Genomic DNA, 21,495 nt, shown 5'->3' with positions numbered 1-21,495 from the left:
ATTGATTTGTTGTCCACATTTTATGCCCTTTCTCCAAATAACTGATAATTGAAAAGGTAGTTTTAGTTGCTCAAGTTACTGAAACCTTAACCATAATGGTGGCAGGCCCATGAGTGTCATTTGTGTCATAAAGGATGTTTTGAAAAGCACTAACACATCTTGTGAGGTGTGATGACCTGTGAATTTTCACTTTCTAACCTTCTTTTAAGGAAAAATGTTCAAAAGTCCTTTAAATTCTAATTCTGTAATTCTAATAATCAAAATGATAAAACTGTCAAATGTGTATACCAAGATATAAATGATTCCCTCAGAAATATCCCAATGGTATTTCAGTGGTCTGTCCCTTTAAAACAGCAATGTTAAGCCACCGAGTAACATCACTAAGCTAACAAGGCAAACGTGTCCTGGTAGTGAAGCCACAATACCCCAAAGCCTCGGTTTCCACTAATCTGAAAGTATGCTGAGTGTCCTTCTGTGGGGAACAATGAGGGTGTGTGGTGGGAAGAGGAGGAAATCTTACACATACCAAGCAGGCCGCGTAAAATTAACTGAAGTGTGTTTTTAAGAGTGGGAGGGACCTAAAATAAATCTTGAAAGACCTGACTATCATGCTCCTTGTCTGACTCTTATCCAAGTTTAGCCACACACACAACTGGAGGTTAATTCTTTTGACCTGAGACAAACTCTTTCCACGTTATTAGGCATTTCTGCCGTTGACAGAAGCTTTCAAAGCCTGTTCGTTACAGACCAAACATGTCAGAGAAAGTAGCAAGAATGCCAACCATCTCAATGGGGTTGCAGCCTCCTGTTTGGTGGTTGAGATGAGTGAACCATTCACATGACTGAGTAAAAATCAGAGGCAACAGCTCGGTTTCTTTTAATTTGTGCTCTATAGAGTTACAATCACCCAACCATAACGCCAAAATTCCAACTCAAAACACAGATATTTACATCGATAGTTAGCAGAAAGGATCAATATATTTTCCTCCGGTAACTCCTTGCTTCATGCCAGCGATTGACAATACTGAGAAAGTAGAAAAATAGTAAAAACAACAATTCAATATGCATGTACAGTATATCCAGTGTTTCTAATGCATTGACTGTGTTTGGACAGCCAATCAGATTGGATGTGCTCAAATCCTAAAACCTTTTTTTTTGTTCAGCTTGACTTATTTTACATCTTGAAATCATAGTCATCTGCTGTCACCGACCAAATCTACCCAGTAGCTGAACAATGGGATCCACTAGAGCAGCTGGGGTTACGCACCTTGCTTGAGCATTGGCAATCCACATCCCCACACAGATCTTTTTGAACCTTTTGCAGAGTTTAAATCTGCTGATCTCCTGGTCACAAGCTCACAGCTAACCTTTAGGCTACGGCTGCAGTTATTCCTCAACACCTTTTTATGCAAGGGTCTGTGTTTATTTAGAGAAGCGGTTATTAGTTGTGTTTACTCTGGGCCAAGGTTAAAACGTTACATGGCTGGATGAACTCACTCTTAACACAGGCTTAAGTTCCAGGGAAAACATTTCCGTAACATTGTCAGGCTCTCCGAACTTAAACCAATCAGTGTTTAGAAATCCAGATGACTTGTTTAGCTTATGAATGGTAAACATCGAGGTGAAAGCTGTAAATCTAAACATTCAATGCACATGATAACTAACAGCTGAAGCTTTGAAACGGGCTAGCATATGTTCACAAATTTGAAAAGAATAGAAGAAAAAAAAAAAGACATTAAGAAGCAATTGCAGGTGAAATTCTTCCTGATTTCAGCCACAAATTGCAACAGCAGTCATAAATAAATGAAGCGTGGTGGAGTGTGTTGAGCTGGCACAGCTAACGTTCGGTGATAATGGGGTCAAGTGCCACAGAGCTCTTTACCAAACAGCTCCCACCTGTGTGCCTTAAAAGATGGCTGTGTTGCAGTGACCATAACACTGTGACACAAAACAGAGCACCTCCACTCCTTGTAATTTGAAAGTCATTTCACAAACCATTATCGTAAATTTCTCTTTGCAAGCTCTTTCTTTAGTATCAGTTTATTATCCGTCAGTTGGCCCTGAGGGTGGAAGGAAAAGGAGGTGGGCTGAACTTGTTCTATGTGGGCTAAGTGGCAGCTCAATGTGTCATGGGAAAGAAAACATGCCCCCTGTGGCTGGCCTGTTTAAGGTATCCTTTCAAAGGTTATCGTCTCTCTTTAATGCCAACATCACAGGCTGGTCTGGCCCCGAGCTAGTCGCAAACAGGAAGTCTCTGCTAATCCTGGTCTTCCCTAATGACGCAGAGGAATTCTCAATATTCCTATTGTCTTCCTGGCTGCACTTCCTTCAAGTCTTCAACTGCATTGTTTGGCTCTGGTTCTTTTCAAGAACTATGAGGTGGGACAGTTGAAATATCTTAAAACTAAATTCCCTGTTGATGTGATGATGATTCAGAATATGAAGCTGAAATTATGAGAAATTCAGCCAATTTTATTACTTTGTTCCTCTTTTCTTTTTCTTTTATTTATAAAAAAAGGTCATTCCTGTTAGTGTGGGCAGCACTGTGTTGCATTTTCCACTAATACATTTGTATTTCTGTGTACACAGGGTTCTTTTCCCAGCTGTACAGCCATTGTGGCTTTAGCTGCTCATGCTAAGTCACCAGTTCTTCTGTTTATTCCAAACAAACCGCTTCTGCTGTCATTTTAATATAATTTCCCATACATGAGGGGTTTATTATAGAGGGTTCTTAGAAACTTTTTAAGAATAAAATTCAAGTACTTTCAAGCTACCTAAAACTAAAATTTGCAGACTGTTAAAGCCTTTATCATCACATTTAAACTGTTACTTGTGAAAAATAATGATTATAGAATGAATTTATACAGACAGCAATCAATGTTTATTGATATTTTGTTTATTTTAGCAGATGCTTATATTAAAGTCCCATCCGTACCATTAGTTTGATCATATTCACTGAAGCCGACATTATGCTCCGATAGAACAACATAAATCATTGGGAGCACGTAGAGTTTGTTGTTTGTTTTGCAAAATGAGTTTTGACGCTGAATTACAAGTGTAGAGTTGTTCCAACATTGATACCAGTATCGGAAAATTAATCCAATACTGCCTTAAAGAGACATGAGACAGTGTTTGGCCTCTGTGAAAAATCTACTACTAAACGTAGTTAATTCATGTAATTTTCCCATTATGACCAACTGTCAAACTAGGTAATGAAAGAAACTTCTATGCCATTCATTCTCTGTATTTATTTGTTCATGTTTTACAAACCTGAGACAGGCCATACCATAGATACCAATATATATAAACTGTATATATATATATATATTCCGTACTGGAAATGAAAATAATTTTACTTTAATAGAGTTTGTGACACCATGAGACAACAAACAAATATGACAATGGGATAGTTTTATTTCAAATATGAAAAGATTATTTCTTTACATGTAGATAAGACACCAGATTATTGTCCAAGGAGTATATTAAAAATCAAGTATATTTCTAAGCTTGAAAACATAACGGTTAAAATCAAGCATTTCTAAACTTTGAAGACTTTGAATATTCATCGTCAGATACAGGGTTAGTACAGACTGTAAGCAACGATAAGCGTTCAGCAGCTAAGCAGGTGTAGTTTGAATTTTCATTGTTTTAAATCAGTGTGATCAAATCAGTTTGATTATTGATGAAAATGTAACTGCATGTAGAAAAAGTGCCGTGCCTCGTGTGCTCTGAATGCTCACGCACAGATTAAAGTCGAGCCTGTCATGGGTATAGTCCAGTCTAGCTCAGCTCCTATCAGCATTATTCCAAAGCACTCAGGCATGACATCTGCCAAGAGGCCTGCTGCAGGGTTTGGCCTCATCACCAGGAACACATCCAAGTCAAATATTGTTGCCCTTGCACATTGTGGGGCAGCACCCTGTCACAGCTCCTCTTTAACCAGGAGGTGATGTTTATGACAGCGCTCGGAAAACTAATGGCACCGTTTCCATACAGGATGAAAAAAAATGTGGGAGGTACAACATACCACACACACTCATGCACTTGAGTGTGGTGGTGAGGGGGAATGTGGGGTCAGGGTTCCCGTTTTTTTTCCTATTTCTACATCACAACTTGACCAGTGTGTTATCGGCAGGAGAGATATGTCCGACACCGTGCTCCAAAAAAGTAGGATCAAAGCGGATGACATAAGCCAGCCCAGCCTTCAGAGGAATAAGATAAATGTACAGAGCGGACTCTTTATCAAAGGCTCGCCTGTTTTAAGATCCTGATTAAAGCTTGTGGAGCTCCCCCTCCCCCCTTCCCCAGTGGAAATAGGTGTTCAAACATGATTCTGTTTTAGTTGGCCTGCAGCTCTGCTGAGAAGCTCCCCCTTTGGGCTTGCCATGAGACTCCTGCAATCGCCCGGCTGTCACACTGCAGCACAAGGAATTCACAGTGTTTTTACTGTGTTTTTCAAACCATGAAATGCACTTCAGTTCAGCCCTGCAAGAGGAAAAGAATAATAGAGACTGTGATTCCGTTTGATCTCTGTTTTCTGTGGCTCTGAAATAACTAAAGAGGGGAGCTTGTGGTTTAAGACAACACTAACATTGTCCAAAGCAATAAGAGCATCACTACACGTCTGGTAGTGCAAACATGTTTATCTTTTTCACCCTTTTCCTGGCTGACATTGGAGTATTTCTGCAAAGACAAGATGAGTAGATTTTATTATTTTGTCATAGGGGATAAGATAAATGAGGAGGATATCCATATTACAACCTGGCCACTACTGTGGTATCAGCTGAGCCAGATGGAGGCTGGAAATGCGTAGCTGATAAATAAAGTCAAGCTGGAAGTTCTGTAAGGGCACACAATTGAAAAAGACTAAGAGGGCAGGATGTAAAGTAAATACCAGTCCTCAGCTAAATACTGGGGAATTCTGGCTGTGGTTTGGAGGTTTATCTACTGTACCAGCCACTTTGGTAGGTAACTAAAGAAAATAGTTCAAGCAGCAGGTTAGTTCTGGCCAGCCACTGTGGTAACTGTGGCCAAATGTTAGTTTGGATATGTGTGTGTGATTTGGAGTGAAGACAAAAAATGTGCTGCAGTAAGCTCCTGTAATAAACAGCACCATTTAGTCATTTGTGAGTGATTTTGTGCCGCATGTAAAAGAGATTTCAAAATCATAATCGAGCAGCGTTGTGATGCACTCTTGCTTAAATTTCCTGATGATAAGTATGAGTTTCTTTAGGCAGATGTTAAATTTTTTATTTGTTCAGACTTATGCTAATATCCAAGTTTCCCAGTATTTATTCCAACCAAACCAATGTTGCTGCAGCAGGAAAATGGAGCACTTCCTATTTGAGGATTCTTCCAGGAAAGGATCTCTCTCTCTGTTTAGAGCGACATGTAAACAAAATGTAAAATAGAATACAATACAATACAATAGAAATGGCAGCCTAAATTGCAGCGAAAAAGCATCTGGCCATTGTTATTGCCACAGCTTACTAAAATAATGGGAGAGCAAATGGAGAGAATTTAGACACAGTTTGAGAGTTTGTCTTGTAATTAGTGATGTCACAATATAAGATTTTGATATCACAATCATCGTCAGAGGAAATATCATTGATTCATGAATATTAATCAGGGAATTTATTATTGGACAACATGGAAGTAAAAGACACACATTCTATTGGCCTACTTTAAGCTGATTTTGTTCTGCTTAATGATGCTGCTATAGGCCTAGTCTGCCAAGGGATAATCCTGTTGCTGATACTCTGAGCTTGTATCTGTCTGTATCATTAATGTCTCATCAATGCGTGTAACTAATTCAACTCAATGTTTGCCACCATAATTATTATCATTGCCATGTTCTGGCACTCTAGCTGGGCCTGTTTATTGCTGTTTTGCTGTATTAAGTGCCATAACTTGTAAGTCATATTCACATTGCTTTAGCTATCACTATAGTCACTGTTACCTTTGTGGTGGCTTGCATTTCTGGAAGTATCTGTCTGTCTGTCTGTCTATGTCTCTCTCCATCTGTCCGTCTTTTCTCTCTTTCTCTCTCCTTTTCTTCCTCCCCAACCGGTGCAGACAGATGTCCGTCCTCCACAGAGCTGGGTCTGTCGGACGTTCCTGCCTGTTATAGGGAAGGTTTTCGTTGCCACCGTACTCAATGGAGGAATTGTTGGGTCCATGTAAATCATAAATAAATCATAGAGTGTGGTCTATACCTACTCTGCAAGGTGTCCTGAGATAACTTTTGTTATGATTTGGCATTATAAATAAAACTGAATTGAATTAAGTTACATTCACTAGTTCACTTTTTTCACACAGACTTGAGCAGAAAGGCCTGAATGATTATCTCCAACATGTTTGAACATATTTGAATGCTGTACCCTTTTCAGTCACGTTTCAACATCACAATATGCACATTCGAACAATATTCAACATCCATCTTCAACAACTCTCTACTCATTTCGTAGATATCCAAAATGCTCTATGAAAACTCACAAAGTGGCCTTAATAACAAACCTCTGAGACAACATGAACATATTGAAACCTTTATCCACTGAATTAGAGGACGTACTGTTTTTAAACTAAAGAATTAAAGCGGCCAACTTAAAATGCAACGTATTTCAAAATACATCATAGACAAGACTTCAGAGCTCACTATCTGACAGAAGATAAATAGGTTACATATTGCTTTTTCAACAAATATGGGCGTTAACGTTTCCACTGGTGTTTGCACTCCAACAAAGCTCATTAAAGCCAAATCCTCCATCAGTTTCAACACTTTCAACACTGTGTCAGATAAATTTTCATTTTTTACATGGAGCTGCACAAAATCATTTCTCATTTTACCACATCTTTGTACAAGAACCTGTGTAAATAATGAGTTTAAGCTTTAGTTCATTTTTCTTCTTCCTCACAGAACACAGAAGAGCTTAATTTTCTTGTGTTTTTGAATATTTGTGCTCTTTTCCAAGAACCCACAGTGACACTTTTCTGCTTACTAGTGGTGCCCTGGAGGTTTTAAACATCCAATAAAACATGTTTTGTACCATTAGGTAAATTACTTTCATGACATTGATTAATAAGTTAACTTAATGAAAACAGACCCCCAGACTATCCTTTGTCTAATAGCAGGTAGCTCAAACTTAACAAATACATGGAATTTAAAATCCGTTAATAGACTGAATCCATCTGCAATTGACTCTGGCAAGGACCTCATACATGTGTTAATATGCATTACAACGACATGAAAATATGCTGAGAATTTGGCCTGTCTAGATTTTAGAAGCTTGAAAGTTAAACCATGAGCTCAAATCTTTGGCATTTCTGTGGGGCTGTGAGTAGGAAACAAAGGGAGACACACTGACATTGACCTGATGAGAAACTGTCCATCAATAGCAGCTGGTCTCTCAGGATACGAATCAAAAACACAAAGTCCTGGACTTGCTCTTATGGCAGGGAGGGATGAGGCTGTTATTGGGCCAAAGACAGGGAGAGAAGGTACAGGGGCTGAAGCCCGGACGCCTCTGGAAGACATGTGCGCTGCTCTAAGTAGGAGAGATGCCGTCCAGTATTTACTCAGGTGGAATAATACACAGCCAAAGCAGTCCAGTGTGTTGTGATAAAACAAAGAAGATTCTGAAGAATGTGCTCCATATGTTGCTCAGAGTGGATAAGCGTTAGATGAATTCCCAGATTAGGTATCAATGTTTTGACCATAAACGTGGGTCTACCTTGTTAGCCAAAATGATTACCTAGTATAGCCTGGTAGTGCTTATGGAATATACCATAGCTACTGAATAGCTAAATGTAAAGTAGTTTACACACCAAGGTTGAAGAAAGGGAGTATTTCACAGCTGCAGTATAAACTCAAAGATCTACTTTAGAACCTTGGAAGGCCAGTTTTGATACATTCCTATAGGCTGGAAAAAATTAATTGTGGTAATTTGACTAGTACTAAACAAAATGGCGGTAGTTGTCAGTTGTCACAGTGACATTTGGGCCAAAAAGTGGGGAGGAGGGTGGCAGCGTGAAAAGACAGCAGAACCAGCAAGCCAGCAGCGCTAACTAGGCCATGTCTCCACGTCACAGAAAAGAGCCGGAAAACATATTCGCTCATCTGGCGATAGCAACATCCTTTCAAATGCTGTGTTAAGAGTGTGTGGTTGAAGAATAAGTTGTTAAATTTGACTCATTTAGCCTCTGGCTCTCCTAACGTCACTACATCACTGCTCCTTTGGCCGTTACTGCAAAACCTCATCTCTGCGACTTGCTGCTATTTAGTCCATATGGAAGTTTACGCAGAAGTCCGTTACTTGCGTGGCAACGGTACACATAAAAATGACCTCTCTGACCATTCTGCTATGTCAATTTAATTTCTTCATTTTAATTTCTATAGGCTGATAGCTTCCATTACTTTAATCCAGTTGATCCTGAACCGCAGCCAGGAGACAGAGATACTACGCTGTTTTTCGCCATGTGGATTCACCATCTCTAAAATACTCCTACAATTTAAAGTAAAATAAACAAGGAGGAGTTGTGCCGAGTTAATATTTAGACTTAAAGATGCAGCTTACCCAGGTTTTAGGAAAAGAGGCCTTTAGGTTTGTGTGTCAATACTACTTCATACTGCGGGTCTTTTTAATCAGGAAATGTGGTTCATCAAAGTCAAGGACGCTTAATTCTACAGTCTTACAGGATGTGATACCAAAAATTAGTTGCTATGTCACTCATGAAATGATGCTAACCTGTCGCTGGATTTCTGGATCTGGATTTAGATTTTGCTTATTTGAAGTGAAGGGAAGGATGGATAGTCATGGGGTTAGGAAAAGTGTAGTACCTGCAATAGTAGTCCACACATCTGTCAATGTGAAACAACACCAAGGTCTGATTAAGTTCACTTCTATTTTAATGCAATCAAAAAATTATTCCAAGGTAATTGCCAACATAAGCTGACATAAAAGACATTGCTTAAAGAGTTTAGATTTAAATTAACCCCATTAAGGATTCAGATCAGTTGAGGATTTGTGATCTCTCCTCCTTTAGATTGGTTGATGAATGCTCTTCTATAACATGAATACAGTAGTAACCACATGCTTAAGAGATAAATCTCACACACACACACACACTGCACCTGCAGCCTCACAGACCAGATGAGTCTCATAAGTCGAGTTCAGACTGAGAGTAACCTTTGGCTTCTCTCCCTGACAGGAAGCCAGGAAGAAGATGGGTCCAGACACAAACTGGAACGGTCTAATCACTGTTTTGGAGAGAAATCCAAAAGGATGATGTAAGAAAGATGAGACACACGAGAAATGTAAACAGAGGCAGCAATGTACGGCTGCATTGGCTGTGTCAGGAAAAGAATATGTTGTTATCTATAGAATATCTTGTCGTTTCAGAATGTGAGGCTGTAAATTCATTTGAAGAGTAAATTGAAGGCATATATTATGTTTTTTGTGCACTTCCATCCATTAATGTTGATTTAAAAGGTACTTTAGTGACTATATCTCAGAGTGTAGCAGGTTTATCATAGGACTTGCTACACAAAGTGTTGATTTTGCGCCTAAGGAGTTAAAAAAAAAAAAACACATGGCAGGTGGCCATTCCCCCAGGAACAAGCAAGAAACCTTTAGGTAGTATTTAACACAGATGTTCAATCCTCCCTACAAACACATGCACCCTGTGTCTTCCCAATGGATGAATGGGAGTCTGAGTGAAAACATGCTATGGTTCATGAGTCCATAAAAAGTGCAAATGAAAGGAATGCAAAAGATAATATGCCTGTAAATAATTATTTATTATAGCAATGAATGATTTCAACATGACAGAACAAAAGTTGGAGAGGAGCTGGTAATCTTGATATGTCAGGGGAAAATATTCAGGCCCCAATGGGGCCAAACTGAACAGTGCAAATTAGTGTTGACAAAGGACTGCAAATTACATGCCTTCTTCAACAAACAAGTTTTAATTTGACAAGATGTATTATTAAGTATTATCATCCATCTAACTCCCCTTATCAATCATCCATAATTAAATGATGTCAGGTATGTGTATCAGGCAGTGATACTACAGCAAATGCACATTCAAAATACTTTTGGGAGTTAGTTGCAATGTTGCCAGTCACGATTGGTCAATCACTGCGACCGGTGACGCAGTGGTTAGAGTAGTCGCCCCTCAAGGTAGCAGCCACAGGTTTGAAACCTTATTTTCTTTCCTACTGAATAAAGGCTTGAAAACTGCCAAAACAAACAAAAAAAGATGTCCAGAACTTCATTACTATTTAGGTATTAAAAATAAATCAGTTACAGTATAAGTGCCTGTGTCTTTCACCGTTGACTGACCCAGAACCCTTTGCTTCTTTCGGCTACCGAACTCCCTAATATACCACTATTTCAGGCTTTCCGGTGTAGCCAGCAAACATCCGTTTATAGGTAGCCCGGGTTACAGGTTGTTCAGTTGTTGCAGTGGAAAAGGGCTACAAGGAAGTGAGTCCCTGTGTATCTATGGACTTTGTTGCTTGTGATGTAGGATACATTAACCAATGATAAAGCACAACAGCCTTCATTAATACCAAGAGAAACTTAAGCAATCCCTTTAATAATTCACTTCCCAATAAATCTTCAATTGTGTCCAAAATGAGAGCTCTTGAGAATTGGTGACAAGGAGCAACTGTAGTTTATCCAGACTCCCAGAGGGCCTGTTCGTAATGCAGGACTTCATTTGATACCAAGTACACAGCTTAACATGATTCCCTATCTTCCCAGTGGCAAATAAAACTGATGGATGTTTTGATTGTAACGGTCCACAGCCCAAATGCGTTTGCAATGTAATTTTAAAAAAAATAATCCGCCAAACGCATTGAGCTGGAAAAAAAAATCCTGGTGTATCCATTTTCATTTGCTCTGAAAATGGTCCAGGGGGCACATTTTTTGGGGCGATGTCTCTGGGCGATAGCAGCTGTTCATAGGAGGGTGGGGTGCAGAAGAAATCATTACAGTGGGGCTCATCCAGGCTGTGGCAAAACAGTGAGTCGAGTATTGCTACTTGCATTTTGGGATACGTGATGTTTGATTTCATGCGTAAAAAAACCTTTCATCCGCCCTGAACCGGCTTCCAAATGGCCCATGGCATGTTCTCACTGGATATGGCTTTTGTTACTTCACCACTAATTATGCTTTCATTCAAGAAAATATTGCACGTCAAAGGTATGCTGCTGATAAAAGCTGCATCTCTCAGAGCAAACCCTGTCGAAATAATTCAAATATGAACAAATCATATTAATCTCAGTCTATTATTATCTTTCACTTGCCATTTTTAAGAACTCTAGACGACAATTGTATATACCATAAGGGCGGTTTAATCTTTCTTTTCCTCATTCCTTTCTAAATCTCTCAGTGGCAGATACGGTGCATTGAGAGATGGGGCACAGCTGCCATGTTGGCTGCATGGACTAACATAACACATAATGCTTTGGCTATCCGTTTTCTTTTTATAGACTAAGACACTAGACATGAAATCCGCGTCTTGTAATCAGCCAAAAGTAATACTTCACAGTTAAATGTTATGGTTATCCTCAAGACCTGCAACTGTGAGAAAGTGCAGCCAAAGTATTACAGTCCAACACTTGGATGAAAAGTGGTCACATGAATCAAGAGACAAAATAACAGTTAGAACAGCGGGGTTGGTCATTTAGGATACATCATGTAGGTTTTTCCTGTGTCAGTGTCAGGTGAAATCAAGTATTGGGAGCTAAAAAAGAAAATACATGCTGATCAGGGGATCTCAAATATCACAATGGTAGCTTCTCTAGACAAAAAGTCCTTTTTGTCCACTTGATAGATGGTTGCAAACTGTTGGGGCCTTATCCCCACCTCTCCACAACTCTGTGACACCATTCAAGTCAAGGTCATATGATAGCCCTGCAGGACTCTATCCTTTCTAAAGGCTGTCCACCTTGGTCCTGCTGCTTTGAAATCAAACTTGCCATTGTTGTTTTTACTGCCCATGACAAGGACAAAGGGACTGGGCAGCGGGGACACACACACACGGCTTGTAATGCAATAGGGCTGGGAATTCCTCTTTAATTTCAATGCTATACTTGATCTCTGGGCTGCATGACTGACCACCTTATTATCTATAGCGACAGGAGCTTATCAATACAGAACTCGCTGGGTCCACAGACCAAAGACAAACACTTCCTTTATGCAGGATGTCCCCTCTAGGCATGAGACACACCGCGCAGGCCAACCAGCTAAATTCCACAACTGAAAGGGTGGGAGACTAAAAATCATTTCTAAACAGTCAAATTAGTCTTACTAAACAGTGAAATTAAAAAGGAGGAAACATTTCACTACTTTTTGAGAGCTATCCCCAATGTCTTATTAAAAAAAAAAAATGAGTATTCCCCTTGAACAAAATCACAGTTAGTTGAGTTTTGACTTTAAGTGAGTTAGAAATCTCTGCTAATGAAAAACCATTTCTGTCAACAGTTTCAGAACAATACATAAGTTGAACCACTGTCCCTTGGTGAACTAAGTTATCAAATGTTCATTCTTGGCTAGGTTAATGACTGGCTGTCACCAATCACACCTACAAAGCATGTCCCTACATGAGATTGCACAATATGTTTAAAATATCACTCACATGTGTGATGCAACGAGTCAAAAGTGCACTCAAACTGAATTAAGCCCTATTCGGACAGGACTAGTTTAATGTGGGGACGTGGGGTAAGGTAATTTTTAACCGGAGGTTTTAGTCCCGTCCGAATGCGCCATGTCAGCAATTGTGTGTCTGTAAAACATATGTTGATATTCCATCATATCCCGTCAATATGTAGTTTCCACATTTTTTTGAGCATGGAAGCGCTTGAAGAAGCACTCCGATCACTTTTTTTAGATAATCGATTCTGTCCTTTAGTTTTGTGTTTAGTTAATTTTGTGTGATCAGGAAGCTACGTAGGACGCACATGGATACAGGGAGGTGACGAGATGATGAGATAAATTGAGTAACCCCTCCCGCCTCTGGAAGAATCAAGAATTTCTGAATCCTGCGCTAATTGGTGAGGTAAGACTATTTTATTCCATGTCCCCACATTAAACTCATCAGAATAGGGGGTTTAGATGCTCCAAAGAGTGATACATATTCAGGAGCTCTGGAAACAAGATGAGATACAATGTCCTTCTTCAGTATAAAATAAGTAAGGTACATGAATTGTGGGAAGTTCTCAGATGACATTAACTTGTATTTACAACTGAACAACAGAAATCTTTGGCGAAGTGATTTCTTTCTTGTTCAAAGAGTGACAGGTCGATTGTGACCCCCCGTCAGGTTGTTCTTTATTACTGACACAAGAAGCTGACTTCTGTGATGGTCCTGCTGCTTAGGAATGAGCTGAGAGCAAACATACTCATTCACTCTTTATGGCAAGGCGCTGTGCCAGGTGCATTGTTTTAATGAAGTTCCCTCTTGTTACTCAGTGAGTGATGGCTTTAACAATACAATAAGAAACATATTTATTTGCTTCTTAAGGGCAGTGAATGTTTACTTTCAGGGAACATTATGTTCTTTGGTCAGTTGAGAAATCATTCAACAACATCTGATGAAGGTGAAATACATTATCATCAATCATCACGTCTGTCATGTTGTGCACTGTGAGTAGCCACAGGTTATTTGCCATTAATGAAATGATACCATCTCATACTTTAAGTTTAATATAATTCATTACACTCATGAAATGAATGTGGTTTGGTTGACAGGATTCATTTTTATACAATTCAAAGAAAAATCTAATAAAAAAAAAGCCCAACACGGTCATGTTTGGTAGTTTTGGTCATTATGCCCGGTCAAGGCATTTTATTGATTTTCTTCACTTTAGAGATTTTGGAAACTGCCAGACAGCTTTAATTTCAAATTTGGAGTAAAACTGAGGGCAACTGTTATCTCCCAAAATGTCCACTTTCACAGCCCATTGCATTGCAGCACCACATGTCCATGCACGGTGCATTACCTGGACTTTATCTAGTTTTTAAATAATTCTAAGGGGGAGGTCTACAGTAGATGCCACATAGAAGTGGTGTATATCATCTGGAATTTGTCAGCTGAAGTTTATTTGAGATGCTGCCCAACACCGTGTGTCAAGGTTTTCTAGTCAATTATCTAAGGTGTATAAGTGTATAAGGGCTTAATACATTATGATGTACAGTAAGTATATAAAAACTATTCTCATGCTTTGATTTGCATCATACATTTTTACAGAAATGTTTGAGTTGACAACATTTGTCACTTATTTAGTGTACAATTTAACATTTTTTCTTTTACCACTCAAGAATTGCTAAAAATGGTCGCAAATACCTCCATAATCCCACATTTAGACAACAAGACCTTGAGGAACACCAGCGAAAAATTGGTGTCGTGATTTGGGATCAAATCAAATTGGAGATTTCTGTAAGAATTGCATTTTGGGCGATTGGACAGCAAGCACTTCTGTGCTGGAAACTGCTCAGAAACCTCCTTATTGGCTTCATAGGTAGGAAAACCATCCATCTTCTGATTGCCCTAGGTAGTTTGTGGCTGCAAAGCTTCATGAGGTTGTGATCTTTATACTTTGACAAGTTTCAAAAAATGCTCTCACTACCAAGGAAATGTCTTACATGACTGACATCATCACGCATGACGACAATTGGGCTCATTGAATGAACAAGAGTTCATGACATTCAAGACTGTTTGTGGACCCCAGTATGCATAAATATTCAAATTATCCATTTTTCAGAATAGAAAATAGAAAATAACATACTTGTACTGCATGCCAAAACTGTCTGGAGAAGACTTGTGGGTACAGATAGAACCTTTTTCATTCATATATCTTGAGGTCAGAGGTCAAGGGAGCCCTTTGAGAACCAGCCATGCCAGTTTTTCTCTTCCCAAAATTCAGCCTAACTTTAGAGAGTTATTTAGCCCCCTTACCGACAAGCTAATGGGAAATGTTTGATCATCTAGCTTCATAGGAAACCAAAATATTTGATCCATCTCTAAAACTGAGCTTGCTACAGCCTCTGAAAGACAACACTTCGTCAGGGCCAGCCAATTCAGTGATAAGAGGTTAGAAAAATCAAACTAAATTCAATCTTGGGACTAAAATGTTATCTAGATAACAATTCTGATATCATTGCTTATTACATCCGCCAAAGGTTTATAAGGCATTAAACTGTTTGTTTGTTTGTTAGTTAGTTAGATATCTAAAAAAAAAAAAGGCTCAGATTTAATTTGGTGGAAAGTTGGGACATGGACCATTGAACAAGTATTTTGTTTTTGGTGCAGACTAGGTTTCACGTGTGGATGCAAGGGCATTTCTGAACATTTCTGCTTTTTGGCACATGCTTTAAGTCATCTCATTTATTTCAATCCTCTTTAGTCTTTTTCATAGGCGCAATCTGTGTGTGTGTGTGTGTGTATCATCAAAGAAGCATTCAGTAAATTAGGTAGACAGTTATAAACTTTTATTTCTGCTTTTAATTGTGCCCATTCAAGAGTTTAACATGAGTTTGATATGTTGCAATTCCACACTGATATCATCAGAGCCTCTCGACAAACAACTGGAAACAAACAGGGAGCAGAGTGGGTGGTGGCAGCACACCTTCAGTCTCAGATGTGAACCTTCCAACAATGGACACCCTCAGGCACCCTGTGCAGGTGTGACCTGGATTTGATAAAAAAAAAAAATGTAACTTCTTACCCAGTGCAAATAAAGCCAAAGCTGCCCAGGTGCAGCTTTTGTTTGTGTGTGACTTTTGGCAGTGAAGCAGCTTTCGCAACAGGGCCGGGGAAGTAAAAGCACATTGAAGGCAAGGCACTGAAAGCTTTACAGCTGATCAGAAAGATAGTGGAGGGCTCCTTCTACAGACCAAAAAACGGAGTGCTTATGAGAAGACTATAGGAGAAAAAAATGCATCAAAGTTACTATTATGAAAGCAAAATAGGCTCCACTTCCTAGTATTTCTTTGTCTTAATCCTAAAGAGAGGGAACAGGAGGGGGCAGGGACCACACAACAAAGGGAAGATGAGCTCGGTTCATCAAGAGTCATGTCTGCTATCAATCTTTTGTATTGCCATTTTGAGCCAGGACAGAAGAGACAGAAAAACCTGTCAAGTGTATTAAGTGACAGGTGTAATTTCAACCTGACTTGAAAGGCTGAGCGTGACATGAAAAGAGGACAAAGGAGTGACACCCTCTGATGAATGAGACAGAAGATGACAATGCATATGTCATCCATTTAAAGGATAGGCCAATAACTCAGCTTTAAGTATTTTCTTTTTCTTCTGCCATTATGCGCCTAAAATGGATGATTTTCTTGTGTCCTAACAGTCCTTCATGACAATGATGAAACCCTTTATTATAAATTAGGTAGGCGATACATGACACAGTGTTACCAAACACTGGCTAAGTGAACAACAACAGTAGAGGTTTAAAGTCAAATCAAACGAAATAGGCCATTTTTGTCTGATTTTGATTTAACTGAAATAAGAAATTACTCATCATATAGATTTCAACTAGAGCGAGACCAATATATCAGTTGGCCAATATGATTGGCCGATATTGGCCTATCAGAGATATTGGTATCCACTGGTGTTGGAGATATGTGCCCATATTAAAACAGAACAAATAATGCATATAATGTCACACAGCTATTTAATGTATTATTTATTTAAATTATCAGCACTTGGCTGATACTTAACATTGTCACACTGTTAAAAAATAATCGCCTATGTAATTTTTTGTCAAAATTGGGTTTTTTGCCTAAATCATGTCCTCACGACGCCGGCCACCTGTGGAAAAATTGCCTACATCTTCAGTTGATCAGATCATGTGATTTTACCCCTTTAAGATGATGGCCTTCACTTTTGTGTTTCCTGAAAAACTTGAAGAAATTAGTTAGCCGATTATTTAACAGGCTAACGACAGCTATTTGTAATTGTTTTTCTATTCTTTATTTTTCTCATTGTGGATTTCTAAAACTGGTTGACAGTGTTGCACAGGGCATGAAGGTATCAGGTACCATAGCTGAGTTTAGGACTAATAGAGCCGCTTTAAATTCACATAACAATAAATTCAATACATTTCCTCCTAGAAAGATAATGTCTTTCAAATGTGCAAATGTGAAAAAAATAGTGGAAAAACGTATACAACATGAACCACTTTGCTTCAGAGTGCAGTAAAAAATGAGTGGATATGAGGAGCTGGAATGCATTAGTGGGACTGATCCTCAGTTTGGAAGAGCCTGCAGATAGGAGTCATGTGTTTCAATAGGCCCTTTAGAAAGCCCGCTGGGTGGTCTTATTATTGAACCTTATCGAAGATTAACGTGGGTAATGTGACACTTTCATAAAGAGGATCTTAGGTGCAACGGAGAGCAGAAGGAAGAAATCCAACTTCTACATCCTGCATAATTGTTTGACATTTTTGGCAGATGTTAGTATGAAAATACAGCATGTGTAACATATGTATAAATACCACATGGATACCAGCAAATTAAAATATTAATGTGAAAAAATATACACAGTACAATATGAATGAAACAAGGTACAACACATGTTTTACTGCATGTCCACACATGTGCAAATGTTGTCTGGAATACATCTGTGTAATGTAAATATACCGATGAGGTCAAGCCTCGTCAAACAGTATAAAGATTACCTTTAACTTAAACAGTTTCAAAGAGAAGAGGTATTAAGCGCACAAATGTGGGTTCAATTTTAAACAGAGTGGGGCTTAAAGGAAAAAAAAACATCTTCCTGATTCAATTTTTCAGCAAAGGAAGCTCTTAAGAGACAAAAGGGAGGTGGGAAAATATGTCAGCAAAACAGTGTTGGTAATACACATGATGATATTCTGATTGTTTTTGCTCTGGCTCTCTTTTCTGCATACAGGGGGAGATACTTTAAATCACTTAATTTTCCTCTTGAAAGGGGAAAAAAAAGCTGTATTTCTCAAATGGTTTAAGTTATGAAGGGCTGAAAGAAAGCGGAGGGGGCTGTTTACACAGTGAACATCCAGTGGGAAAACTTCTGGTGTTACTACCTCGACTCCCCTCCGTGCACTTCATGTGATCTCATAATTGCAAAGCCCACAGGGGCAGGTAAATGGAGGTCAAACAAAACTCCTTTTCTTGCACTGCAGCATCATGGAAGTGAATCATTTAGAAGTCTATCAACACTTATGCTCCCCGCAGAACAATGCTGAACACAGCCCAACCAAATGGCACACATTCCATTCGTCATATACTGTGAGTAGAGAGTTGTGCTAAAAGAAATGTTTGTAGGAAAAATAGTCAGCTTCATGGTCAGAGGTTAAAATCTCTCCCTGGTGCACCCAAGTTTAATTAAGCATGCAGTCTTTGTCCATGAATCAAGAAAATCTCACTGTTGAGCTCACTTAACAGCTAAGCTTGACTTCAGACAGGACATGTCTAAGGTGCCACACCAATGCACCTTTTTATCTTAAGCGCCGAATCTTACCGTCACTCTTGAACGAGAGACCTTAAGATAATTGTACTCACTCACAATTGCAACTCACTCCCGATCCAAAAGAGACATTTTCTGACCATTTTTCTGGCAGAGTACCTCAGACTTGGCGGTGAGAACTTTCATTCCAAGCGCTTCACACTCTGTTGCAAGCTGGCTCAGTGTGTGCTGGAGGTCATGGTCTGATCAGATGAAGCCAACCAGACTCTCTCTTCTCATCAGCTGCACCTGGAGATTCTGTCCATGAAAAACCACAGACTGAATCTGAAATGAGGCCTTTGCAGACCTCAACTGCAACTGCTCTCTTGTGAAGAACACGGACACAGCTCTCACAGCACCTTAGGGCGTATGTCCACATAACATTTTTTATTTCTGGCAGAAAGGCGCTGGCAGAGTTTTGAGGAGCGCTTCATCCCAGTGCCTCAAAGTGCTGACTTTGGGCTGGGTGACTACACAGCTAACAACAAGCTAACAACAAGCTAACAACGCGCACAGTGACTAAAAAAAACAAAAAAAACACTCACCAGCAACAATCATTGTACGATTGATCTGCTGCCACAAATGGGCTTTTATTTCTTTAGTTGTGAGTGTTTCCTGAACAGGACAGTGTTTCCTTTTTTCTGAAAAGGTCAGATATTTTCAACTGGAAGTGCTCGGAGAGGCTGAACAATAAAGGCAGAGTGCTCAGAAAAAAAGAAACTGTGTCCAGCGCCTTTTCTCTAGCTGCATAATGCTCTCTCCTTATTAAGAACTGTTGAAAAAAGACAATGGCCCTAAAAAAACACACTACGTGAATACAGGCCCTTACTGTTACAAAGCTTTAATACTACCTACCTGATTTCTACCAACAATATCTGCCAGAGAGATAGGCAAGGGAATCCTCATCACTCAGCACTTTGCTGGAAGTCTACTTGGCACCTCTCACACTTGGCACAAGTAGATTTAACAAGAACTGCTCTACAGTACCACCTGTGCCAATTTATGACTCCATCCTCACCTGAAAGGCAAAGAAAGTATCTTTTATGTAGCCTTGGATGAGTTTACAAAGGCACCTACTTTGACCTGCCATTCGACTTTCAACACAGCTGACCATTACAACTCTTGCAAAGATGAGAAAAGGTAGAAGGAAAAAGGCTCAGATGAATTCCAAGAGCAGCTCTGTTTATACTACACTGGGTGTCTGCAAGGGCAGACTTGTTCACACATCCACAGATGACAAAATTTACCCTGACCCGTTCAGACATGGATGAAGAAACTATAAATTGTACGTAAGCACTCTCTTCATTTAGCTACATGGTTTATATTGAAATCAATACTAATCATACAGTTTATGTTGTGAAAATTCAAAATGTTGTGCAACAAATGCTCCTCAGAGTGGTGCTACCCCTTCAGACTTGAAGCCCAGATCCTCAAGTGAAGCCTTTTTTAGAAAAGATATAGGTAGTTTGATCTGAAAAGCACACCCATGACAAGGTAGTTGGAGTTTGGTAAATGGGGTAATATGAAAGGGAGAGGGGCGGGCAGCTGGCTCCCATGGTATTTAGGGAAGGACGGGGGGGCATTTCCACTCAACTTGACACAGTATGGATTTTGTTCCCATCCTAATGGAATTGCAGAAATATTTGAGGGGAATCCCATTACGTAGCAATTGGAGTGCTGTAATAATGTACTCACAGTCATTTTCCCACTGCGGTTGGCCTCCTCTCGCTCTGCCAGGGCTTTCAGGAAGTTATCTTTGAGTTCTTTTCCTGCACTTGCCAGTGTCCTGGAAAAGACAACACTCAAACGGTTTGAAATGTTTCTCTTAACCTGGGGGAAAAAAGTCACATGAAGCCTTAAAGGCTCTTTATGGAAGCTTTTCACCTTTAACATGTTATAGCGTCAGGGTACTCTGGCCTATCTCTGCTCCAACATTATGAATGAAAAATACTCTGAATACGGAAATGGATTGAGTAAAATATTTTTTTTCTGCTTTGACACTGAAGAAGAGAGACATTTCATTTGCCTCCATGACATTTCTCACTATTTGTAAGAACAATAAAGATTATACTTGGACTTAATTAAAATGTAGGATTATTAAAATAACTTTAAGCTATTAATTACAATGTGAGATGCAACAGAAAGCAAGCATGACTTAAATCAAAGTCAACACCATCTAGCGTGTAATTACAGGGCGCTTCACCAAAGCTGCCAAGCACCTATGACCCCACCAAATATTCCAAATGCCATTTCCTAACAGAAATGATCATAAATATTGCCATACAAGTCAATATTTTTACTCTGAAATAAATCTGAAAACTACAAAGATCATAAAGAATGTCACAATGTCACAGCTGCCTCTCTCTCTCATAATATCATTATGCAGAACAATTTTATCAGAGTTTAAAGACTTGCAGATACTGGGGCAGCTTTCTGCGCTTAGGCTGACCTGTTTCCATGGAAACATGGTTTTTGGCGCACTCTAATGTATCCACACCTGAAAAAACATTTGCACTAATATTTGAACAGTTAACACTGAAGTACGAGCAGCAGAACTCTGGCTTGCATCCAGAATTGACTGTGCAAAACATCCATCAGATCCACACCGAGTTAACATCTTAGAGGCAGTAAACAGGTCACTGGGAACCTCTCAGTTGTGGTTGAGAACGCTGAGGAAGAAAGACAGATAAAAAACAATGTGGAAAAGGCTTTTCTATTTAAATACAGTGGAAAGAATATAGAACAATACTGTTTCTATTGACTTTAGCTATCTGAAATGGTAATCTACATTGAAGATTTTGAATTTGAACTTTTTCCATTTGTGTGCCATGAAGTCTTTTTTTAATTAAGTACTTAAACTACTGGTGCGGTGTCAAAATGTAAAGTCTGTTGGCGTAGCGCCACCATCTGGCAGTAGATTTGACACATAGCATGTCATTGGGTGCACAGCAATACACCTGCCATGTGTGCAGAAGATCAGATTGATGGTTTTATCGATAT

At 39.3% G+C, this 21,495-nt stretch overlaps 1 protein-coding gene across 1 annotated transcript in view; it reads right to left on the bottom strand.

Annotated features, from left to right (window-relative positions):
* Nucleotides 1-21,495, bottom strand: part of cfap299 (cilia and flagella associated protein 299) — a gene marked incomplete at both ends in the record, with an annotated part of 76,332 nt that overhangs the window by 37,758 nt on the left and 17,079 nt on the right. The window contains one exon of the mRNA XM_083912331.1: nucleotides 20,191-20,281. Coding sequence (XP_083768457.1) covers nucleotides 20,191-20,281 — 91 coding nt within the window. The remainder of the gene's footprint in view (nucleotides 1-20,190; nucleotides 20,282-21,495) is intronic.

This window comes from Echiichthys vipera (genome assembly GCF_963691815.1).
Source record: "Echiichthys vipera genome assembly, chromosome: 4".
NCBI classification, from domain to species: Eukaryota; Metazoa; Chordata; class Actinopteri; order Perciformes; family Trachinidae; genus Echiichthys; species Echiichthys vipera.
Note: the sequence above shows the minus strand (reverse complement) of the source record. Positions and strands in the feature narration are given on the sequence as shown.